The 18,456-nt window shown below is 48.5% G+C and overlaps 3 protein-coding genes across 3 annotated transcripts; 2 read left to right on the top strand and 1 right to left on the bottom strand.

The window, feature by feature from the left end:
- Positions 1-659: 659 nt before the first annotated feature.
- COCSUDRAFT_15052 (Exonuclease) lies at positions 660-2,236 on the top strand (the record flags this gene model as incomplete). Its single annotated transcript, XM_005648369.1, has 3 exons — positions 660-733; positions 1,254-1,461; positions 1,994-2,236. Coding segments are annotated over 3 exons (525 nt in total), but the record flags the coding sequence as incomplete, so codon positions are not given.
- Positions 2,237-3,420: 1,184 nt separating this feature from the next.
- COCSUDRAFT_47046 (hypothetical protein) lies at positions 3,421-6,280 on the bottom strand (the record flags this gene model as incomplete). The annotated part of the gene is made up of 8 exons (XM_005648368.1): positions 5,894-6,280; positions 5,644-5,808; positions 5,348-5,455; positions 5,066-5,188; positions 4,247-4,359; positions 3,968-4,135; positions 3,691-3,864; positions 3,421-3,601 (listed from the first exon to the last, which is right to left on the bottom strand). Exons 1-8 carry the CDS (start codon positions 6,272-6,274, stop codon positions 3,421-3,423), a joined length of 1,413 nt encoding a protein of 470 aa, XP_005648425.1. The 5' UTR covers positions 6,275-6,280.
- Positions 6,281-11,876: 5,596 nt separating this feature from the next.
- Positions 11,877-18,344, top strand: COCSUDRAFT_47045 (MFS general substrate transporter; the record flags this gene model as incomplete). The annotated part of the gene is made up of 11 exons (XM_005648367.1): positions 11,877-12,006; positions 13,264-13,426; positions 13,835-13,956; positions 14,350-14,568; positions 14,901-15,022; positions 15,378-15,479; positions 16,017-16,112; positions 16,529-16,770; positions 17,275-17,403; positions 17,782-17,881; positions 18,165-18,344. 11 exons carry the CDS (start codon positions 11,877-11,879, stop codon positions 18,342-18,344), a joined length of 1,605 nt encoding a protein of 534 aa, XP_005648424.1.
- Positions 18,345-18,456: the final 112 nt, after the last annotated feature.

The following is an 18,456-nucleotide window of genomic DNA, read 5'->3' as shown; positions in this document are numbered from 1 at the left end:
CAGCCTGGGCAGCGCGGCGGGCACAAGCCGGAAAAGGCGGCTGCAGCTGGCAAGCTGGCAGGGCAGAAAAGGGGACCGGGGGATGCGGGCTTGCCGGAGCATGCGGCGGCTGGGGCCAAGCGGAAGAAGCGGCGGAGGAAGGCGAAGAGCGGTGCAGCAACCACAGAAGAAGGGGTTGCGTCAGTGGCTGGAAAACCGGATGCCAAAGCGCCTCGTGCACCCACTGTGCTGGCCCCGCCTCCCAAAGGTGCGCTGCTTTGCCTGTTTGTTGTCCTTTAGCCTACAACTGGTGTATTGTGGCGCCTACATTCCTACTGTCCCGCAGCATTGCAAATTTTGTCCCAACAGTCATATCTTTGGCAGCAACTCAGTCCACACGCCAGCAAGGGACTCTTCTGGCTGGTGCTGTTAAACCTCCTGACACCATTTTATAAATAGCTTCAAAATAGTATGTTGTTCAGGAGAGCTCGAATTATTTTGAGTTCTCATGTCTGCGCTGTTGTTGAGCAGGCGCGGCCGGCCAGTCCAATTGGACGGCACTGAAGGTGAAGCTCGGGGCCGGCAGCAGTCAGCGCAGAAAACCCCGGCGGCCGGCGGCGGAGGGAGGCGACGCCGCGGCGCTGGAGCGGCGGCCGGAGCGGCTGTCTGACGTGGAGGGGCTGACGCCTGTTGTGGCCGTCGACTGCGAAATGGTGGGCGTCGGCGCGGACGGCGTGCGCAGCTCGCTCGCCAGGTCAGCATCAGTCATAAATTTGTAAATTCACCGTGATCCATAACCGTACATCAATTGCAGTGAGCATGTGCTCTTGCTGACTTTCGCTGCAGAGGGCAGCGGGCACTGCCCAGGGAAGTAACACCACTGTTACTTCCCTGGCGGCATCAATGCTTGCAGCCTGCTTGCCTGGTCAGTAGCAGCAAGGTTCTTATTTGTGCTGTGTCCCCTCTCTTGCTTGTGTTTTGCCCGCTGCAAACTTGTCTTCAAGATTTAAGCCAAATCAGATGCGACAAGAATTCTTTTTGCGATCTGTGAACACGCTTGGGTTGTGTCTGCCCTCTGTTAAAATCTCATTAATTCTGCATGCGTATGCACACAGCCTGTGTTTTGTGCTGTTTCTGTGGCGGTGAGAAGGCTTGATAGAGCCAAGCAAGTCAAGAGTGAACATTCTTCCCTCGTGATTTACTTGTGAGGGGTCTGACTTGTGCAAGCTGATTGGCCGAGCCAGACCCTGAGGGTATTTCCCCATGCCGCGCAGGGTGTGCGTGGTGAACAGCGCGGGGAACGTCCTCCTAGACGAGCACGTGGCGCAGAGGGAACGCGTGGTAGACTATCGCACGCGATTCAGCGGCATCCGCCCCTCCGACCTGGTGGGTGCACCCAGCCTGGAGGAGGTACAGCGCAAGGTTGCAGACATGTTCAAGGGGCGCGTCGTCGTTGGGCACGCCATCACCAACGACCTCACGGTGAGCCGAGGATATACGGTTACATTAGAACAGCTCAGATATATAGAGGACCCCCCAGCAGTGGGGGCTTTGTGGGCTGCAATATGTGTGCAAAAGATGAGGGGACTTAGAGCAGGTTGTCCGCGCTTTAGCCCCCTAGGCAAGATGTGTATCCTCCTTGCACTGTCACAGAATGTGCAAGTCCCTTGCTGGCATAGATTAGCGCTGTGCTTACAACAAGTTCTTCCGTCACTCACTTGCTGCACTCATGCCTGCACACATGTCCTGAAATTTGATCGTGTGCACCTGTACCCTCCGTCTTGGCAGAACTTGGCCTTCAGTCCTGTGCATCACGTTGTGCGAGCAGGCTGCTTTCTGTCTGTATTTCCACTGCAGGTTACTTTCCTACAGGCTTTGCTGGGTGATCATTGCATGCGCTGGTACTGAGTCACCCACAAACCAGAACCCCATGACCGCAATGCGGGTCTCCTTACTCGTGCCAATACAAATCTAGAGTCATTCTTGCAACTCACACCTCTTTGCTTTTTTGCAGGCGCTGCTGCTGAGTCACCCGAGGAAGTCCATACGGGACACGGCGCGTTTCCCGCCGCTGATGCGAGCGACGGCCCCCGGCCGGCGGCCGAAGCCGCGCGCGCTCAGGCAATTGGCGCTGGAGCACCTGGGGCTGACTATACAGGAGGGAGAGCACTCCCCAGTAGACGACGCGCGCGCAGCGCTGTACCTCTACCAGAAACACCGCAAGGTTGGGAACCCTAATAAACACCCCGAACCCTAAAAGGGGAAAGCCGAGAAACAAAAAATCCTGTACCAGAAGAGCTGCGCTGTTCCCCAAGCTGAGGAGTTTGGATTTGAAACAGTCGGAGCAAAGGTTGCAGGCCAGGGTTGAATGAGTGATGCTTGGGCAGGCAATTGGTGCTCAATCTCAGGGCAGTCAGACATGTGAGATGAGTGATTTCCTGACATGTGCGGGCGCATGCTTGAGAAGCTGAGGCGAGTTTATAAATGTGGGGTCACTCTGGAATGCACCGTCCCTGAGTCTGTGTGTTGCCGGTGTGGTAGAGTAGGCGTCACAGCAAAATATCTGAGATGTTGAGGGTGCGCAGGAGTGGGAGATGCATATCGAGCGGGGGACTGTGAGCCAGCTGAAGGCGCCAGGCGCAGTGCAGCAGCAGCCGGGGGTAAAAAAAGGGGCTAAAACCCTGGAAGAGCTGGCAGCTGCAGATGACATGGTGGACTTGTGATTAGGATTTAAATTTGAAAGATTCTTAGAGGGAAAAATACAGGAGAGAGTGCATGCATGGAAGTCGGTGCGAGCGCCAAAGTAGGTAGGAAGGGCTGCCTCGATGTGTAAGCAACTTGTAGAGTGCACCGGCAGTGCAAACATCTCACGGCCCAGGTTGCCAATGCATGCAGCTTTCTTGAATCCTTACCTGCGCAAGAAGCAAGTTCAATGCTGATTTGCAAGGAGACGTGCGTGGCTTTTGCTTTGCACATTCAAATTTTCAGAATTGGGGGTGAAGAACCCCAATTTTGATGAATTTCTTGGGAACCCCGGCAGTGCAAAATTTCAGAAATCATAAATTAAAACATCCTGCAAGTCTGCTACCCGCATCATGATTTTAAATATGGCAGCTGTGCTCAGAAGGATTACTCTGCATATTTTAGGTCAAAGCGATCCTGGGCTCCTATTGGCACAATGTGGCAGGGCGCCTTTGGGAGATGACTGTGGGGGAAAAGTCCCGAAAGTCGGAATGGATACGCTTAGGAGGTTTGCCAGATGTGTGGATGGCTGCAAGGCAGGAAGAACGATGCCACGTGGATCTATTACATTAGAGGCCAAGCAGACATGTGTGTATTCTGCATTCCATACAGTAGTGCTTCAAGACATGCATATATCAGGATTGCAAGGCACAGAACATGAACAGTGTATATCTTAGTAAGAATTTCAATTTAGTTTTTTTAGATTATCTGAGGAAAAGAAAAGGTGCCTTCAAACTCTCCCATCTCCTTCGCGGTTTTCTTCTCCCTCTTCAGCTTCATGTACCTGTCCCGGTAGAGCTCAGCGTCTGCTTCGTGTCGGTCGCACAGGTTCTGCAAGCGCGCGACCTCTTGCCTCAGAGTGTCCACCAACTGCGGGTCACTGCGGTCGGAAATGCAAGTAGTCAGCGTTTGTGCATCTGCACTCATTGTACATGTCTTTATAGCTATGCAATTTATAATGAACGGTACCTCGCGCCGCCCGTTGCGGAGGTATCTGCCTCTGTCTGATTGTCACAAGGGTTGAAGGCAAGCGTGATCTCCTGCGATGCCTCCTTATTCTGGTGCAGTTGACGGATCTCCTTCTGCATCTCCTCCCTCTCCTTCTGCAGCTTCTTGTTTTCCTCCAGCAGCCTCCACTTCTCCCTGCGATTAGAAGGAACTGCAGCTGTGAATATTGGGTCTTGTGATATTTGAAAAGGGAATCCAAAAGCAAGGCAGGTCTGGTGATGGTGGTTAAGATTCTCACTTCTTGTAGGCGGCTTGGAGGGCAACATGGCCGGCGACTTCCTCAAGTGCCCGCTCCTTCTCCTTGCCCATGGTGTTGATCTTCTCCTTGTAGTGGGTCTTAAGATATGTGACCTGCTTCATCTCCTTCTGCAGCTTCTCATTTTCCTCCAGCAGCCTCAACTTCTCCCTGCAATTAGAAAGAACTGCAGTTGTGAATATTGGGTCTTGTGATATATGAAAAGGGAATTGAAAGGTACCAAAGCAAGGCAGGTCTGGTGATGATGGTGAAGGTTCTCACTTCTTGTAGGCGGCTTGGAGGGCAACATGGCCGGCGACTTCCTCAAGTGCCCGCTCCTTCTCCTTGCCCATGGTATTGATCTTCTGCTTGTAGAGGGTCTCAAGATATGTGACCTGCTCCCTGAGGTCCATTCAGCAACCACTGTGAGTATATGAGTGGATCTTGTACTTGTACTTGTCAAAATTGAACTTGACCAATATTGGCGCGACATCGTGTAAAAAAGAGTGCAGAATGGACGTACTCCAATTCTGTAGAACACTTCTCCCATTCAGCAGAATACTTCAAGTTCATCTGCTGGGCTACCACTTGTATGGGATTTCTCTCCGGGCATCCAAGTGCGTCCTGGGCAAGACATGATAGAGAGTTAAGTGTGTTTCTATAGGTGTCATGTGTTGTGTTTGCTTGGATGCAAAGGATGGATGCTGCTCACCACTGCCATTTGGTGGATGTTCTCGGTCCTCAGGCTGCTGAGTGGGATTGCTGGAGAGGATCTGGGTGGGAAGGGCGGCGTGTTGAGCAAGGTGCCAGGTGCCGCCCCCTCGTCCCCCTGAGCAACATCGTAGTCAAAACTTATAGCATGCTATGTTTGAAGGTGGTGTGATTGTGGCAATTTGTAGGCATTGTATTTTCAAAGTGCCCACCTTGCAGGCGGTGGCATCAGTGGGCACACTTTCTGCCCCTTCGTGAGGCCCGGTGGCTGGTGTTTGCAGCAATGGGCAATTTGCCAACTTGCAACTTGAAGTATTAGTGAGCAGGTAAGCCGAGGTATAGCTATGTTGTGCATTTCATGGTAAGAATGGTTTTGTGTGAGGGGCACACCTCTGGCTTGTTCTGTGCGGTGTGTGTGCGCTCGTTTGTTGGAGTGGCCTCCTTACTGGAGTGCGGCCGCTCCTTGTCCTTTAAAATTGTCTTGGCACCTTGCCCGCTCATTGCACCTCCTCCCTGTAGCAGTCGCATAAATGATAGTGAGTATGACGAAGGTAATTTGACGATGTTTTATTCACAATATACTTGGTTGTTCTGCCACTGGAGCTGGATATTCGTGTCATGTAGGGATTGTAGCAATATTTTGGCTTGTAGTGCCTGCCTTCGGACTAATACCTGGTCGCCGGCAGGGCGCTGTCCCTTGGCTCCCTCTGCATTGTTTGCCTCCAGCTGTGATGGCCGTATTAACACAGCGCTGCTCCCGCGGCCTGCTTTCGTCCCAGCCTATATGCACCGCACACAGTATTGTTTTTAAAAAAACCGGGTCGATATAGTGGCATGCTGCATTTCTAGTGGATGGCAACCCAAAAAGAAAGCACACTGTCAGTCCCTTTCTTAGCGACTCGAAGCCCACCTCAGGTAGGCTACCCAAACATTTGTATTTACCGAAATATTGTGATATATGAGCTCACCTGGACGGCGGTGGTATCTTCGTCTGCGTCGAGTTTCCTCTTCTTTGTGTGTTGGGATGATTCCATGTGGGAATCCTGCGAGTCCCCCTGGGCATCATCCTCCTCTCGCCCTCTCTTGCTGGCGAGCTTTGCCCTTGGGGTAGCCATGAATTGCTCCTTGGTCACCTGTTGCAGCACTATGTATTCTTAGGAATTGGTGTATACAAAGGTGCCTTCCCACATATTACGAGGGTGTGAATTAGAGTCGAACCTGAGGGAGGAATCCGTCTTTATCGAATTGTGCCTTAGCGATCAATACGCTGGCTTTCCCCTCGAGGCTTTTTGGTGTACTTGGTGGAGCACCGCTTGTGTCCAACCTATAGGCGTTGAACAAGATTGCCAAGGCCTCAGGGCCGGTCTTCCATCTTTTTTTTCCTGGGAAGTCGTCCCCCAACCACTCCTTGAGGTGGGTGTCACTTTTGATTTGATAAAACTCTCCTTGTATGTGCGGCGTATTGATGGTGTACGTCTTCCTTTTTATGCTTTCCATAATTCCGGCCAACCGTGTGATTTTCTGAGGATCTTTGAGTGCCAAAGTAATCGTTTCATAGTCTTTTTTGCGTGTTATGTAAGCATATCCTTTTTTACCCATATTTCCTCGGCTTAGCTACCAAAATTTCCTGAAAAAAAGAGTTGCGAAGTGTGACAATCGGCAGCTACAAATATGACGAGGGTCTAAATACCCTGCGGAAAATATCCAAATTAAATTCCTCAAATATTTCTGCTTGTATTCCTGCCTGTATTTCTGGGCATATTTCTGGTTAAATTCATGATTTTGCCTGCTTCCAATATGACCACGGACTGAATAAATTGCACATTATACTCCCTCGTGTATAGAAAAATTTCTACCTGTATTTCTGCCCATATTTCAGCGCATATTCCTAGCTGGAAATTTGCGAAATCTAATTTTGGAAATGCAAATCCGCCGCTACAAATATGACCACGGTGTGAATTCGGTGCGCTTATTCCTTCACATTTATAAATATTCCTGCTTGTATTCCTGCCTATATTTCTGGGCATATTTCTTGTTGAAATCATGATTTTGCCTACTTCAAATATGACCATGGACTGAATAAATCGCACATTATATTCCCTCATATATAGAAATATTTCTACCTGTATTTCTGCCCATATTTCAGCGCATATTCCTAGCTGGAATTTGCGTAATCTGATTTTGGAAATGCAAATCCGCCGCTACAAATATGACCACGGTGTGAATTCAGTGTGCTTATTCCTTCATATTTATAAATATTTCTGCTTGTATTCCTGCCTGTATTTCTGGGCATATTTCAGGGTGAGTTCATGATTTTTCGGCTCTTAGGGATCAACGACTTTGTGTCCTCGTGGGAGAGATATTCGTGAAGGTTCTGCAATTGAGGAATCATGGTCTTCCTCGTTTTCTGTCCTTTCTTCTATCATTTGGTTTATATGGCAAAGAATTCGCTGTTTGATTATGCCATGCCCATGAAATATTCGGAGGTAGTCACTTGTGAATTGCAAACGTGGATTTGACCTCCAGGAGTCGGGTAATCTTCGAGTCTCTTCAATGAATGTTGCAAATGTCGTGGAATGTGACAATTGGCGCCTATCAAAATCATCAAGATCCGAAATACATGTTCGCAATCGCGCTTCATACCTACAAATACTTTGTCTCTATTCCTGGTATCCATATAAATATTTCGGTCGAGGTCTGCTTCACAATTATGACGATGGTGGGAACTTTTTCACGATCTCACCTGGCGGATTTCAAGGTCCATCCATTTCTGCTTGTATTTCAGAAATGTTCCATTTCACGAAATATACCTGAAGGATTTCTACTGACATCCATTTCCGGGGGGATTTCGGAAATATTCCATTTCACGAAATATACCTGAAGGACTTTACTGACATCCGTTTCCGGGGGCATTTCGGAAATATTTCATTTCAAGAGATTTCCCTTATGGATTTCTACTGACATCCATTTCCGGTGGCATTTCGGAAATATTCCATTTCAAGAAATTTCCCTGATGGATTTCTACTGACATCCATTTCCGAGGGCATTTCGGAAATATTCCATTTCAAGAAATTTCCCTGATGGATTTCTACTGACATCCATTTCCGGTGGCATTTCGGAAATATTCCATTTCAAGAAATGTATCAGCCGAAATTCTACTGTCATCCATTTATGCTTGTATTTCAGAAATGTTTTCCTCTCGAATCTGCGCTAAATTTCGACGTCGGGTATGTATTTGCTTTTCCCGGCTTGATTCTTGTTCAAAATTGGCGGTGTGTTCGTACCTATGTTCGTGCATGTATTTCTACTTACATTTTTGCTTGTACCACACTAAATTTCTGGCACAATATGTGAATCTTTGCATTTCCTAGCGTATTTATGTTTGTAATTTGCCTGTACAATGATATGCATATTCAGTGCGCTTATTCCTTCATATTTATAAATATTTCTGCTTGTATTCCTGCCTGTATTTCTGGGCATATTTCAGGGTGAGTTCATGATTTTTCGGCTCTTAGGGATCAACGACTTTGTGTCCTCGTGGGAGAGATATTCGTGAAGGTTCTGCAATTGAGGAATCATGGTCTTCCTCGTTTTCTGTCCTTTCTTCTATCATTTGGTTTATATGGCAAAGAATTCGCTGTTTGATTATGCCATGCCCCTGAAATATTCGGAGGTAGTCACTTGTGAATTGCAAACGTGGATTTGACCTCCAGGAGTCGGGTAATCTTCGAGTCTCTTCAATGAATGTTGCAAATGTCGTGGAATGTGACAATTGGCGCCTATCAAAATCATCAAGGTCCGAAATACATGTTCGCAATCGCGCTTCATACCTACAAATACTTTGTCTCTATTCCTGGTATCTATATAAATATTTCGGTCGAGGTCTGCTTCACAATTATGACGATGGTGGGAACTTTTTCACGATCTCACCTGGCGGATTTCAAGGTCCATCCATTTCTGCTTGTATTTCAGAAATGTTCCATTTCACGAAATATACCTGAAGGATTTCTACTGACATCCATTTCCGGGGGGATTTCGGAAATATTCCATTTCACGAAATATACCTGAAGGACTTTACTGACATCCGTTTCCGGGGGCATTTCGGAAATATTTCATTTCAAGAGATTTCCCTGATGGATTTCTACTGACATCCATTTCCGGTGGCATTTCGGAAATATTCCATTTCAAGAAATTTCCCTGATGGATTTCTACTGACATCCATTTCCGGTGGCATTTCGGAAATATTCCATTTCAAGAAATGTATCAGCCGAAATTCTACTGTCATCCATTTCTGCTTGTATTTCAGAAATGTATTCCTCTCGAATCTGCGCTAAATTTCGACGTCGGGTATGTATTTGCTTTTCCCGGCTTGATTCTTGTTCAAAATTGGCGGTGTGTTCGTACCTATGTTCGTGCATGTATTTCTACTTACATTTTTGCTTGTACCACACTAAATTTCTGGCACAATATGTGAATCTTTGCATTTCCTAGCGTATTTATGTTTGTAATTTGCCTGTACAATGATATGCATATTCAGTGCGCTTATTCCTTCATATTTATAAATATTTCTGCTTGTATTCCTGCCTGTATTTCTGGGCATATTTCAGGGTGAGTTCATGATTTTTCGGCTCTTAGGGATCAACGACTTTGTGTCCTCGTGGGAGAGATATTCGTGAAGGTTCTGCAATTGAGGAATCATGGTCTTCCTCGTTTTCTGTCCTTTCTTCTATCATTTGGTTTATATGGCAAAGAATTCGCTGTTTGATTATGCCATGCCCATGAAATATTCGGAGGTAGTCACTTGTGAATTGCAAACGTGGATTTGACCTCCAGGAGTCGGGTAATCTTCGAGTCTCTTCAATGAATGTTGCAAATGTCGTGGAATGTGACAATTGGCGCCTATCAAAATCATCAAGATCCGAAATACATGTTCGCAATCGCGCTTCATACCTACAAATACTTTGTCTCTATTCCTGGTATCCATATAAATATTTCGGTCGAGGTCTGCTTCACAATTATGACGATGGTGGGAACTTTTTCACGATCTCACCTGGCGGATTTCAAGGTCCATCCATTTCTGCTTGTATTTCAGAAATGTTCCATTTCACGAAATATACCTGAAGGATTTCTACTGACATCCATTTCCGGGGGGATTTCGGAAATATTCCATTTCACGAAATATACCTGAAGGACTTTACTGACATCCGTTTCCGGGGGCATTTCGGAAATATTTCATTTCAAGAGATTTCCCTGATGGATTTCTACTGACATCCATTTCCGGTGGCATTTCGGAAATATTCCATTTCGGGAAATATACCTGAAGGATTTCTACTGACATCCATTTCCGGGGGCATTTCGGAAATATTCCATTTCAAGAAATTTCCCTGATGGATTTCTACCGACATCCGTTTCCGGGGGCATTTCTAAAATATTCCATTTCAAGAAATTTCCCTGATGGATTTCTACTGACATCCATTTCCGGGGGCATTTCGGAAATATTCCATTTCAAGAAATTTCCCTGAAGGACTTTACTGACATCCGTTTCCGGGGGCATTTCGGAAATATTTCATTTCAAGAGATTTCCCTGATGGATTTCTACTGACATCCATTTCCGGTGGCATTTCGGAAATATTCCATTTCGGGAAATATACCTGAAGGATTTATACTGACATCCATTTCCGGGGGCATTTCGGAAATATTCCATTTCAAGAGATTTCCCTGATGGATTTCTACTGACATCCATTTCCGGTGGCATTTCGGAAATATTCCATTTCAAGAAATTTTCCTGATGGATTTCTACTGACATCCATTTCCGGGGGCATTTCGGAAATATTCCATTTCAAGAAATTTCCCTGATGGATTTCTACTGACATCCATTTCCGGTGGCATTTCGGAAATATTCCATTTCAAGAAATGTATCAGCCGAAATTCTACTGTCATCCATTTATGCTTGTATTTCAGAAATGTTTTCCTCTCGAATCTGCGCTAAATTTCGACGTCGGGTATGTATTTGCTTTTCCCGACTTGATTCTTGTTCAAAATTGGCGGTGTGTTCGTACCTATGTTCGTGCATGTATTTCTACTTACATTTTTGCTTGTACCACACTAAATTTCTGGCACAATATGTGAATCTTTGCATTTCCTAGCGTATTTATGTTTGTAATTTGCCTGTACAATGATATGCATATTCAGTGCGATTATTCCTTCATATTTATAAATATTTCTGCTTGTATTCCTGCCTGTATTTCTGGGCATAATTCAGGTTGAATTCATGATTTTGCCTGCTTCCAATATGACCACGGATTGAATAAATTGCATATTATATTCCCTCATGTATAGAAATATATCTACCTAAATTTCTGCCCATATTTCAGCGCACAGTGCGCTTATCCCTTCACATTTATATGTATTCCTGCTTGTATTTCTGCCTGTCTTTCTGGGCATATTTCTGGTTGAATTCATGATTTTGCCTACTTCAAATATGACCATGGACTGAATAAATCGCACATTATATTCCCTCATATATAGAAATATTTCTACCTGTATCATACATCATCAAATGATTTCTGCCCATATTTCTGTGCATATTCCTAGCTGTAAATTTGCGAAATATGGTTTTGGAAATGCAAATTGGCCGCTACAAATATGACCACGGTGCGCATATTCCTGCCTATATTTCAGGGCATATTTCTGGTTGAATTTATGATTTTGCCTACTTCAAATATGACCACGGACTGAATTAATTGCACGTTATATTCCCTCGTATATAGAAATACTTCTACCCGTATTTCTGCCCATATTTCTGCGCATATTCAGACTATTTGAAAGTTCGGGTCTGAGCTATGCAATGTGTCAGTGTTACGTTTTGCAAAGAATAGTGTTTTTCAGGACGTCAATGTGCCAGCGTCATCATTCTTCCCACGTGCCCAATGTGACGTCAGGCGCCTCACGAGAACTTGCAGCTCCAATCTCTCGCCTCGGAAACATATTCCTGAAAGAAAGCAGCAAATTCATGAAGGGATTTTATAAGTACGCAGAAACCTTCGTCTTAACAGAAAAAAAATATCTTGGCAGGTTGCCCTCCAAAGTTCGACCATCCTGAACTGTGAATACTTTCTTTTTTCTCCACACTGACTTGTTAGTAATACAATTTGGTATCAATTTTACAAAACAGTCATGTAGAGGTCTTTCCGGTAACAGCATGAGATCTGGTGGTGAGCCAGACGACTTTATCGTTAGCTCTGAGCTGCCAGAGATCGCCTCGCCAAGCTCGCTGGAAGTGGACTTAGGCATTCTGGAAGACGTGGCACTCCTCGAATCTCCTGACAGAGGTGTGATTACATTAAAGAGTGTCCCCAAAGCAGCCGTGTCTGTAGGATTACTAAGTGCATTGCAAACCTCCCTGGTCATAATAGGATTGAAGATTGCTTAACGTGTCCATAGTTCTATGCAAATTTATACTTACTCGGCAGAACACATCCCATATAGTGGGTGATACGTCGATGCTCCTACGGACAGGTTCCCATGAACCAGTGGCAGATGACCTTGAGGCTGCACATACATCAGCAGCAAGCGGCGCCACTTTGATTCACTGGCCTCCAATTGGTGCCACTCTGGAGTTGACCCCCAATCGGTATGCATCATCCCCCTCAAGCTTCTTATCCAACTGCCAGACACCATGCCATTCCAGCTTGCGTAACGAGGTACTACACCGTGGGGGAAGCGGGATGCCATTGCAACCTACAAACAGTGATTTGCGTTATGCTGTATGCGGACAAAACCGAGCAATTAATCAAAGGCCCCGGCTGGCAGGGGCCGGTATGACCTCTGAACATCACGGTCGACTGGGTCTTGCTTAAATCTGGCGAGGCCATCAGGGGGCAGGATACGTGGCAGCCTGTACCTACAGCTTGTCTGCAGAAGCACCTTGACACTGGCAGGAACAGCCTGTTAATCAAGTAAGCAAACAATTCACGGCTTGCTGTGTTGATGCAGGCTGGCTCGGCACCACAGCACAGGAGCACTGGCCTCCCCAGCATCGATGAGTCCCCCGGAGACCCCCCCGAGGGCCAGGCAGCGGGGGGCAACAGAAGGGGGGACCGAGGCCACAAAGCTGCTGCTGCCTCTGGGGCCTCTGTCAGCAGCCAGCTCAGCCGATCTTACCATGCGCGACCTAGGTGGGCGATCTTAAGTTGATTCGGCATTTTCTTTTCTTTGCCCTTCTTCACCTAATACAGCTTTTTTCTTTGTGAAGTTTGTGCACTGAAGGTCTTGCTTCAGGAAACCGCTCCAACAAGGAGCAGAGTTGCATGTCAGGCACAGTGGAAGTGCAGTACACAAGTCCTCACAGCTGCATTGTATTTTTCAAGGCAGCAATGAGTCAGCACAATAGCACGGACTGTGCTGCTGCAAGTGTGCAGCACCCATGGTTTGGGGTAGAAAGTCCTCAGCATCTAATGTCATGCTTGGCTTGCATGTCGCACCAACCATGCACCAGCAATCACACAGGACCAAGCATACATGCAGTGCCATAATTTACAGGGACATTTCTAGATATTGAGATATTTCTCCATGTGTTCCCTGTGCAGTGAGCCCGCGCACGGGGCACCCGATACCGCGGCTGAAGCGCTACTACATGGTGGCCATCTTCACACTCACAGCCTCGCTGCTGTACGCGGATCAGAACCTGATGGCGCCCAACCTGTCCGCCATCGCTGAAGAGTTCGGCTTCAATGAGGAGGAGAAAGTCAGGTGGGAGCGTTGTCCAGTCCATGGCAGGGTAGGGCAGAGATTGCATGTGCAGACGTGCGCTATGTGATGGTTGACTTGGGTTCCTGATTGCCCCTTTTCTTCCATAGCATGGCTGCAGGAAGTACAGTCGCTACTGGCAGACCAAGCAGGCTTCCCCATGAAAGAGTTCTCGAGGTTCTGGACCGATCTACAAGCAAAGAAGTTAAGCAGAGAGAAGATTGCCTCTTGCACAAAAGGCCCTGCCTCTGGCAGTCGTCACAAGGCTATTCCAGAGCATGGCCCTTTGCGGCACATTCTGGAGATGAATGTGTAATAGCGGGGCCCACTGTATGAGGGGTGAGGGGTGTGAGGGATTCATTTGGGGATGCACCTTGGGCGCTGACACATCTGCATTGCATTTGGCGGCAGGTATCTGGGCGGCTATGTGGCGGCGGCCTTTTTCGCGGTGGGCGCGCCGGCGGCGTTGCTGATAGGATACCTGTGCGACAAGTTCAACCGCCGCAACCTGCTCTTCATAGTCGTGCTGCTCGGTGCGCTCCCCTTCACATGTTGCTCACAGGGGGAATGATATGTGATGAATACTACCCCTGCTGTAGATATTTCCCCCGTGTAGTGTCTCATATCCCTTGTTGGTTTATTAGCCAGCCTGCCTGCCCGACATGCATGCATTAGCCCAACATGTCAGGCGCCGGCCGCTTAAGCCATGTGCAATTTGCCACTGAGCACAAACGCAGCTGCTTGTGCTGTGAACGATATTTGTGTCTTGCTGCTAGGTAGGTGGGAGAAGGGAGAGGGGTTTGTCTAGGAATAAATGTGACCATTGCTGAACAGAATGAGGTGTCCCAGTGGGTTTTGCTGTGAAAATTGTTCTAGCAAAAATTCGAATTTGTTTTGAAAGTTGAATATGAAGACTTCATACGCAGGTGAGGGCCCCTGCCTTGCGACGTTCTTTGTGAAGCGCTACTGGCAGCTGCTGCTGCTGCGGATCATGACGGGGATTAGCGTGGGTGGCACATTCCCCCTGGTTTTCTCCCTCGTGGGGGATTTATTCTACGTGACTCAACGCGCCAACGTGGCAGCCGGCGTCCAGGTGGCGACGGGGGTCGGCTTTGCCGCCGGGCAGGCCATAGCCGGCTTTGTGGGTGAGTCAAGTTACATCATCATGCTTGGGGGAAGCAAGAAACACCATTTTCCTGCTCACCTGACTGACATCATCAGGCTTGAGAGAGACCAAACTTGAAGATGTATGATTGGTGCAGGATCGCAAGATTTTCTCGTGTGCTTGTGGTAATGTTGGCCAGTGCTACAATTCTTATCAAGGCTGCAGAATCAAATTAAGGCTACACGTGTATTGGGGAGGTGTTAATATGTAGCTTTGCGCTAGGTTCAGTGGCCAATTGAGAGTCAAGCAGGCCTTCTCTGTCCAGACACAATGCCTCCGATCTACTGAGCCTCTCTGTTGGATCGAGTGCAGGGCCGCACGCGGGGTGGAGGTGGCCGTTTGTGATAGTGGCACTGCCGGCAATTGCTGCAGCGTTCCTCATGCTGCTGACCACTAGCGAGCCGGAGCGGGGGGCGACAGAGGATGCACTGAAGGTGATTAAGCCAGGCTCTGTATTAATCTTTCTTGCTCTGCGCCGCATGGTTCTCTTGTACCGAAGCACGGCGGGAGAAGTGCTGCACTCAACAAGGTCCCGATGCCATAAATACCTGCATCTATTGGGTCTGTTGCCGGGAATCTCTGTGGAAGCTCAATGTGAACACATCAGCGCTGCTTGCGCAAACCACATCATGTCACTCCGGCTTTGCTAAAATGACATCAGATGAGGAAGACCCCACACCACATTCAGATCATCTCAAGCTGGATGCTATGCTGTGCTATCTGCATTGCTAAGATACTGGTGCGACGAGATCAGATCAAGTAACGAGAGAGTCCCTCTGGCGCGCACAGGATCTGTACGCGGTGGAGGGATTTGTGTACGACGAGAAGATCGACATGAAGAAGCTGGGGTTGCTAGCGCAGAGCCGCAGCACGCTGGGCGCTGTCATGCAGGTCTGTATTGTGATATTTAATTATATATATTAAACATATATATATAGGGTTTATATAGGCCTGCAGCTTGTCTGCAGGACGAACCTTGACTTTTGGCAGGAAAAGCGCGTAATAATAATAATAATAGTATAGGGTTTAGGGCTACTTAGACATTACACCTGCCAGGAGATGGATAAGGGAAATTAAACACAGATGTCCTGATGCTGCCTCGTGCGGGGATGACATGATTTGCACATGCAGAGGGAAAAGTCATTCATACCAGGAGGCAGGATTCTTTGTCAGCATGAGAGATGGGTCAAGATGGGTGAATCTGAAATTTCAAGGCACCTCGGATGGCCTTGTGTGGAGCAAGCTTCTGCAAGCCATGCAAAATATGGACGCGGAGATGTGTATCTGCTCTTCCAACGCACAGAAAGAGACTGGTCTGAAAGTGTCCAGACTTTGAGTGTCTGAACTTGAGGATCATGACTGAGTGATGATTCAATGAATCATCTTGTGAAAAGCACGGCGGCTGAGGAGGAAAGCTGTTGTGCGCAGGGGATGCCCGGTTCGCTGCCCTGGGGAGTGCTGCTGACGTTCCTGAACGACTTCCTGAGCCAGAAAAAGGGCATGAGCATTGCAGACGCCACCTGGGTGCGAGCTCTGCATCTCATTACTCTTCTTGTTGTGGACACCGCAAGAGTCAAGTGTTGCTTCTTTTGAGACACTCTGCAAAGTGAGCAGTGAACGAAAGGATTAATTGTATTGATTAGGGGAGAAAAGTGTTTGAATGCAATGGCTCAATCCCGGGGAGAGAGACTCATGCATGCAATGATGGCAAGAAGCGCTGCAATATTGACGTTGATGCAAGTGGGGCCTCAGTTGCTTGCCCGGTAAAGCATGACAGCCAGCCGTTGTGTCTCAGCCTTCTGCTGCCAGCGTCTTGAGACAGTCATGGCCGGCAAAACCTGCTTGACTCGCCTCCTGATGCTGCTACAAGTCAGGAGGCTGCCCCAGTGAGGCATTCACTGCCATTTCAGTTGATCTGGGGTGTGTGCATGCACTCACAGGTGATGACAATATGGGGTCTGGGAGGGGGAGTTGGGGTGATTGGAGGGGGCGCGATAGGCCAGTGGCTGCACAACAGGCGGCGAGCTTACATGCCGCTGTTTGTTGGCGCCTGCGTGGCTGCAGCCGCGTTCCCTATCTGGTTTCTGATAAACGCTGACGTGGGAAACCTGCCGCTGCCGGTCAGTTTCGCGGCCGGCTTCCTCGGCGGCGCGCTCGCGAGCCCCCCGGGGCCCAATGCCAGGTGGGGGATTTATATCTAGATTTTAAGGTACCCTACAACCTAACCACCATTAGTCCGCCCAATGGCGCCCGAATGTCCTCATATCGCATACTTTGGTGCCATGCATGTCTCAATGGGCTGTAGCCTGCCCATTCTGTCCCTTTGAATACTTTGCGTTGGTGTCCTGTCTGAGGCAAGTAACCCCGTGCTGCAGAATGCAGATGAGAGTTGCATTTCTCAAGCGTGTGAAGAATCGCTCATGCAGGACGCATAGTGGTACTCATGACGTGAATAGGTCTTTAGTGCAGCCTCTTGCAGTTGATTTAAGGCGCTTGCACCAAAGCAATTGAACGGTCTTGTTGTACAGTCTTATTGCAAGATTACCATTGCCCATACCCAGTGGGATCTGGGGGAATGGCAGATTCTGGTCAGCATTACCAAGATTGCCAAGGAAGCCGTTTATCGGAAACTTTCATCAAAGGAGCAATGAAGGTTAACTGAGCGCTGTGCATTTGCCCGTTGCAGGGCGATCCTGCTGAATGTGAACGAGCCGGAGACGCGCGGAGTGGCGCTGGCAATGCAGACAGTTTTAGACGATCTGGGCAAGGGGCTCGGGCCGCTGCTGGTTTCCCTCATGGTCTCCGCCTGGGGCGCGTGCGTTCCCTCCCGCCCAAATTTTGAATCCAAATACAACCCTAAGTCAATTTGAAAAGGTTGAAAAACACTACACCCCGATCTGTTCGATGGCGATCCCCCATCTGCTCCTTCTCCGCACAGCTCCCTTGTGGATGGGCCTTTATCAAGACGGGGTGTATTCTGCATGCGGCTCGTGCATTCTGTCCTGCCGCGGACACCTTCTAGTGTGTCTTTGCTGGGATACGATGGGGAACAGTTTCCTCATGCAGCAAAGTGTGTTGCGTGGGCCAAACTTCAATGTGCACTAGGAGTTCCCGAGTCACACAAGAGAATAGCACACACTTTGACTGGCAAAGCCCGGGGATTGAGGTGGCATCTGTGCTGCTCGTTGCGCAGGCAGGCGGCGTTCAATGTGGCCATAGCAGGTTGGATTCCCTGCGGCGTCATCTTTGCCTGCATCGCCCTGTCTCTCGGCAAGGAAGAGGACGCACTGCAGGTCTGCCTGCTGCTTCCACCCTGGAAAGCTCGAACATCTGGCTAGTGCAATCCTCCCCATACTAAAATTTGGCTGCTAGAGAAATTGGGAAATCCTCGATGCCTTCGCAAGTCTTGAGAGTCATTGCTTCTGTCATTGGTGATTTTCCGGAGGTTCGAACGCCCTGCCCATAGAGCAGCAGGCTCACGCGCTTTGCATGCGATGCAGCAGCGCAATTTTCTCTCTTTCCCTCTGCGATAGCAAGCTCAGGCAAACCCTTGAGCTCCTTTCTTGTGTGGGGCAGGTGAGGCTACGGAATAAGGTGTCGCTGACTACGGTGCGGATCTTGGACCGGGAGGATGCGCTGACGCCGTCCCGCCTGGATAGGCGTGAGACCGGGGGGCCCCAGACCCCCCGCCACACCCCCCGGCCCCCGTCTAGGGGGGAGTACCAGCTCGCGGCGCTCAACGGCCGAATAAACTGAAATTTTTATCAGGCAGAGGGCAAAATACCCGTGGGCATTACCCCCGGCTTGCCCTTGAACTTGGGGGCGCCCTGGCAGGTTTGATGTTTGAACTTATTCGATTTTCTAATAT

Source organism: Coccomyxa subellipsoidea, assembly GCF_000258705.1.
Source record: "Coccomyxa subellipsoidea C-169, whole genome shotgun sequence".
NCBI lineage: Eukaryota > Viridiplantae > Chlorophyta > Trebouxiophyceae > Coccomyxaceae > Coccomyxa > Coccomyxa subellipsoidea.
Note: the sequence above shows the minus strand (reverse complement) of the source record. Positions and strands in the feature narration are given on the sequence as shown.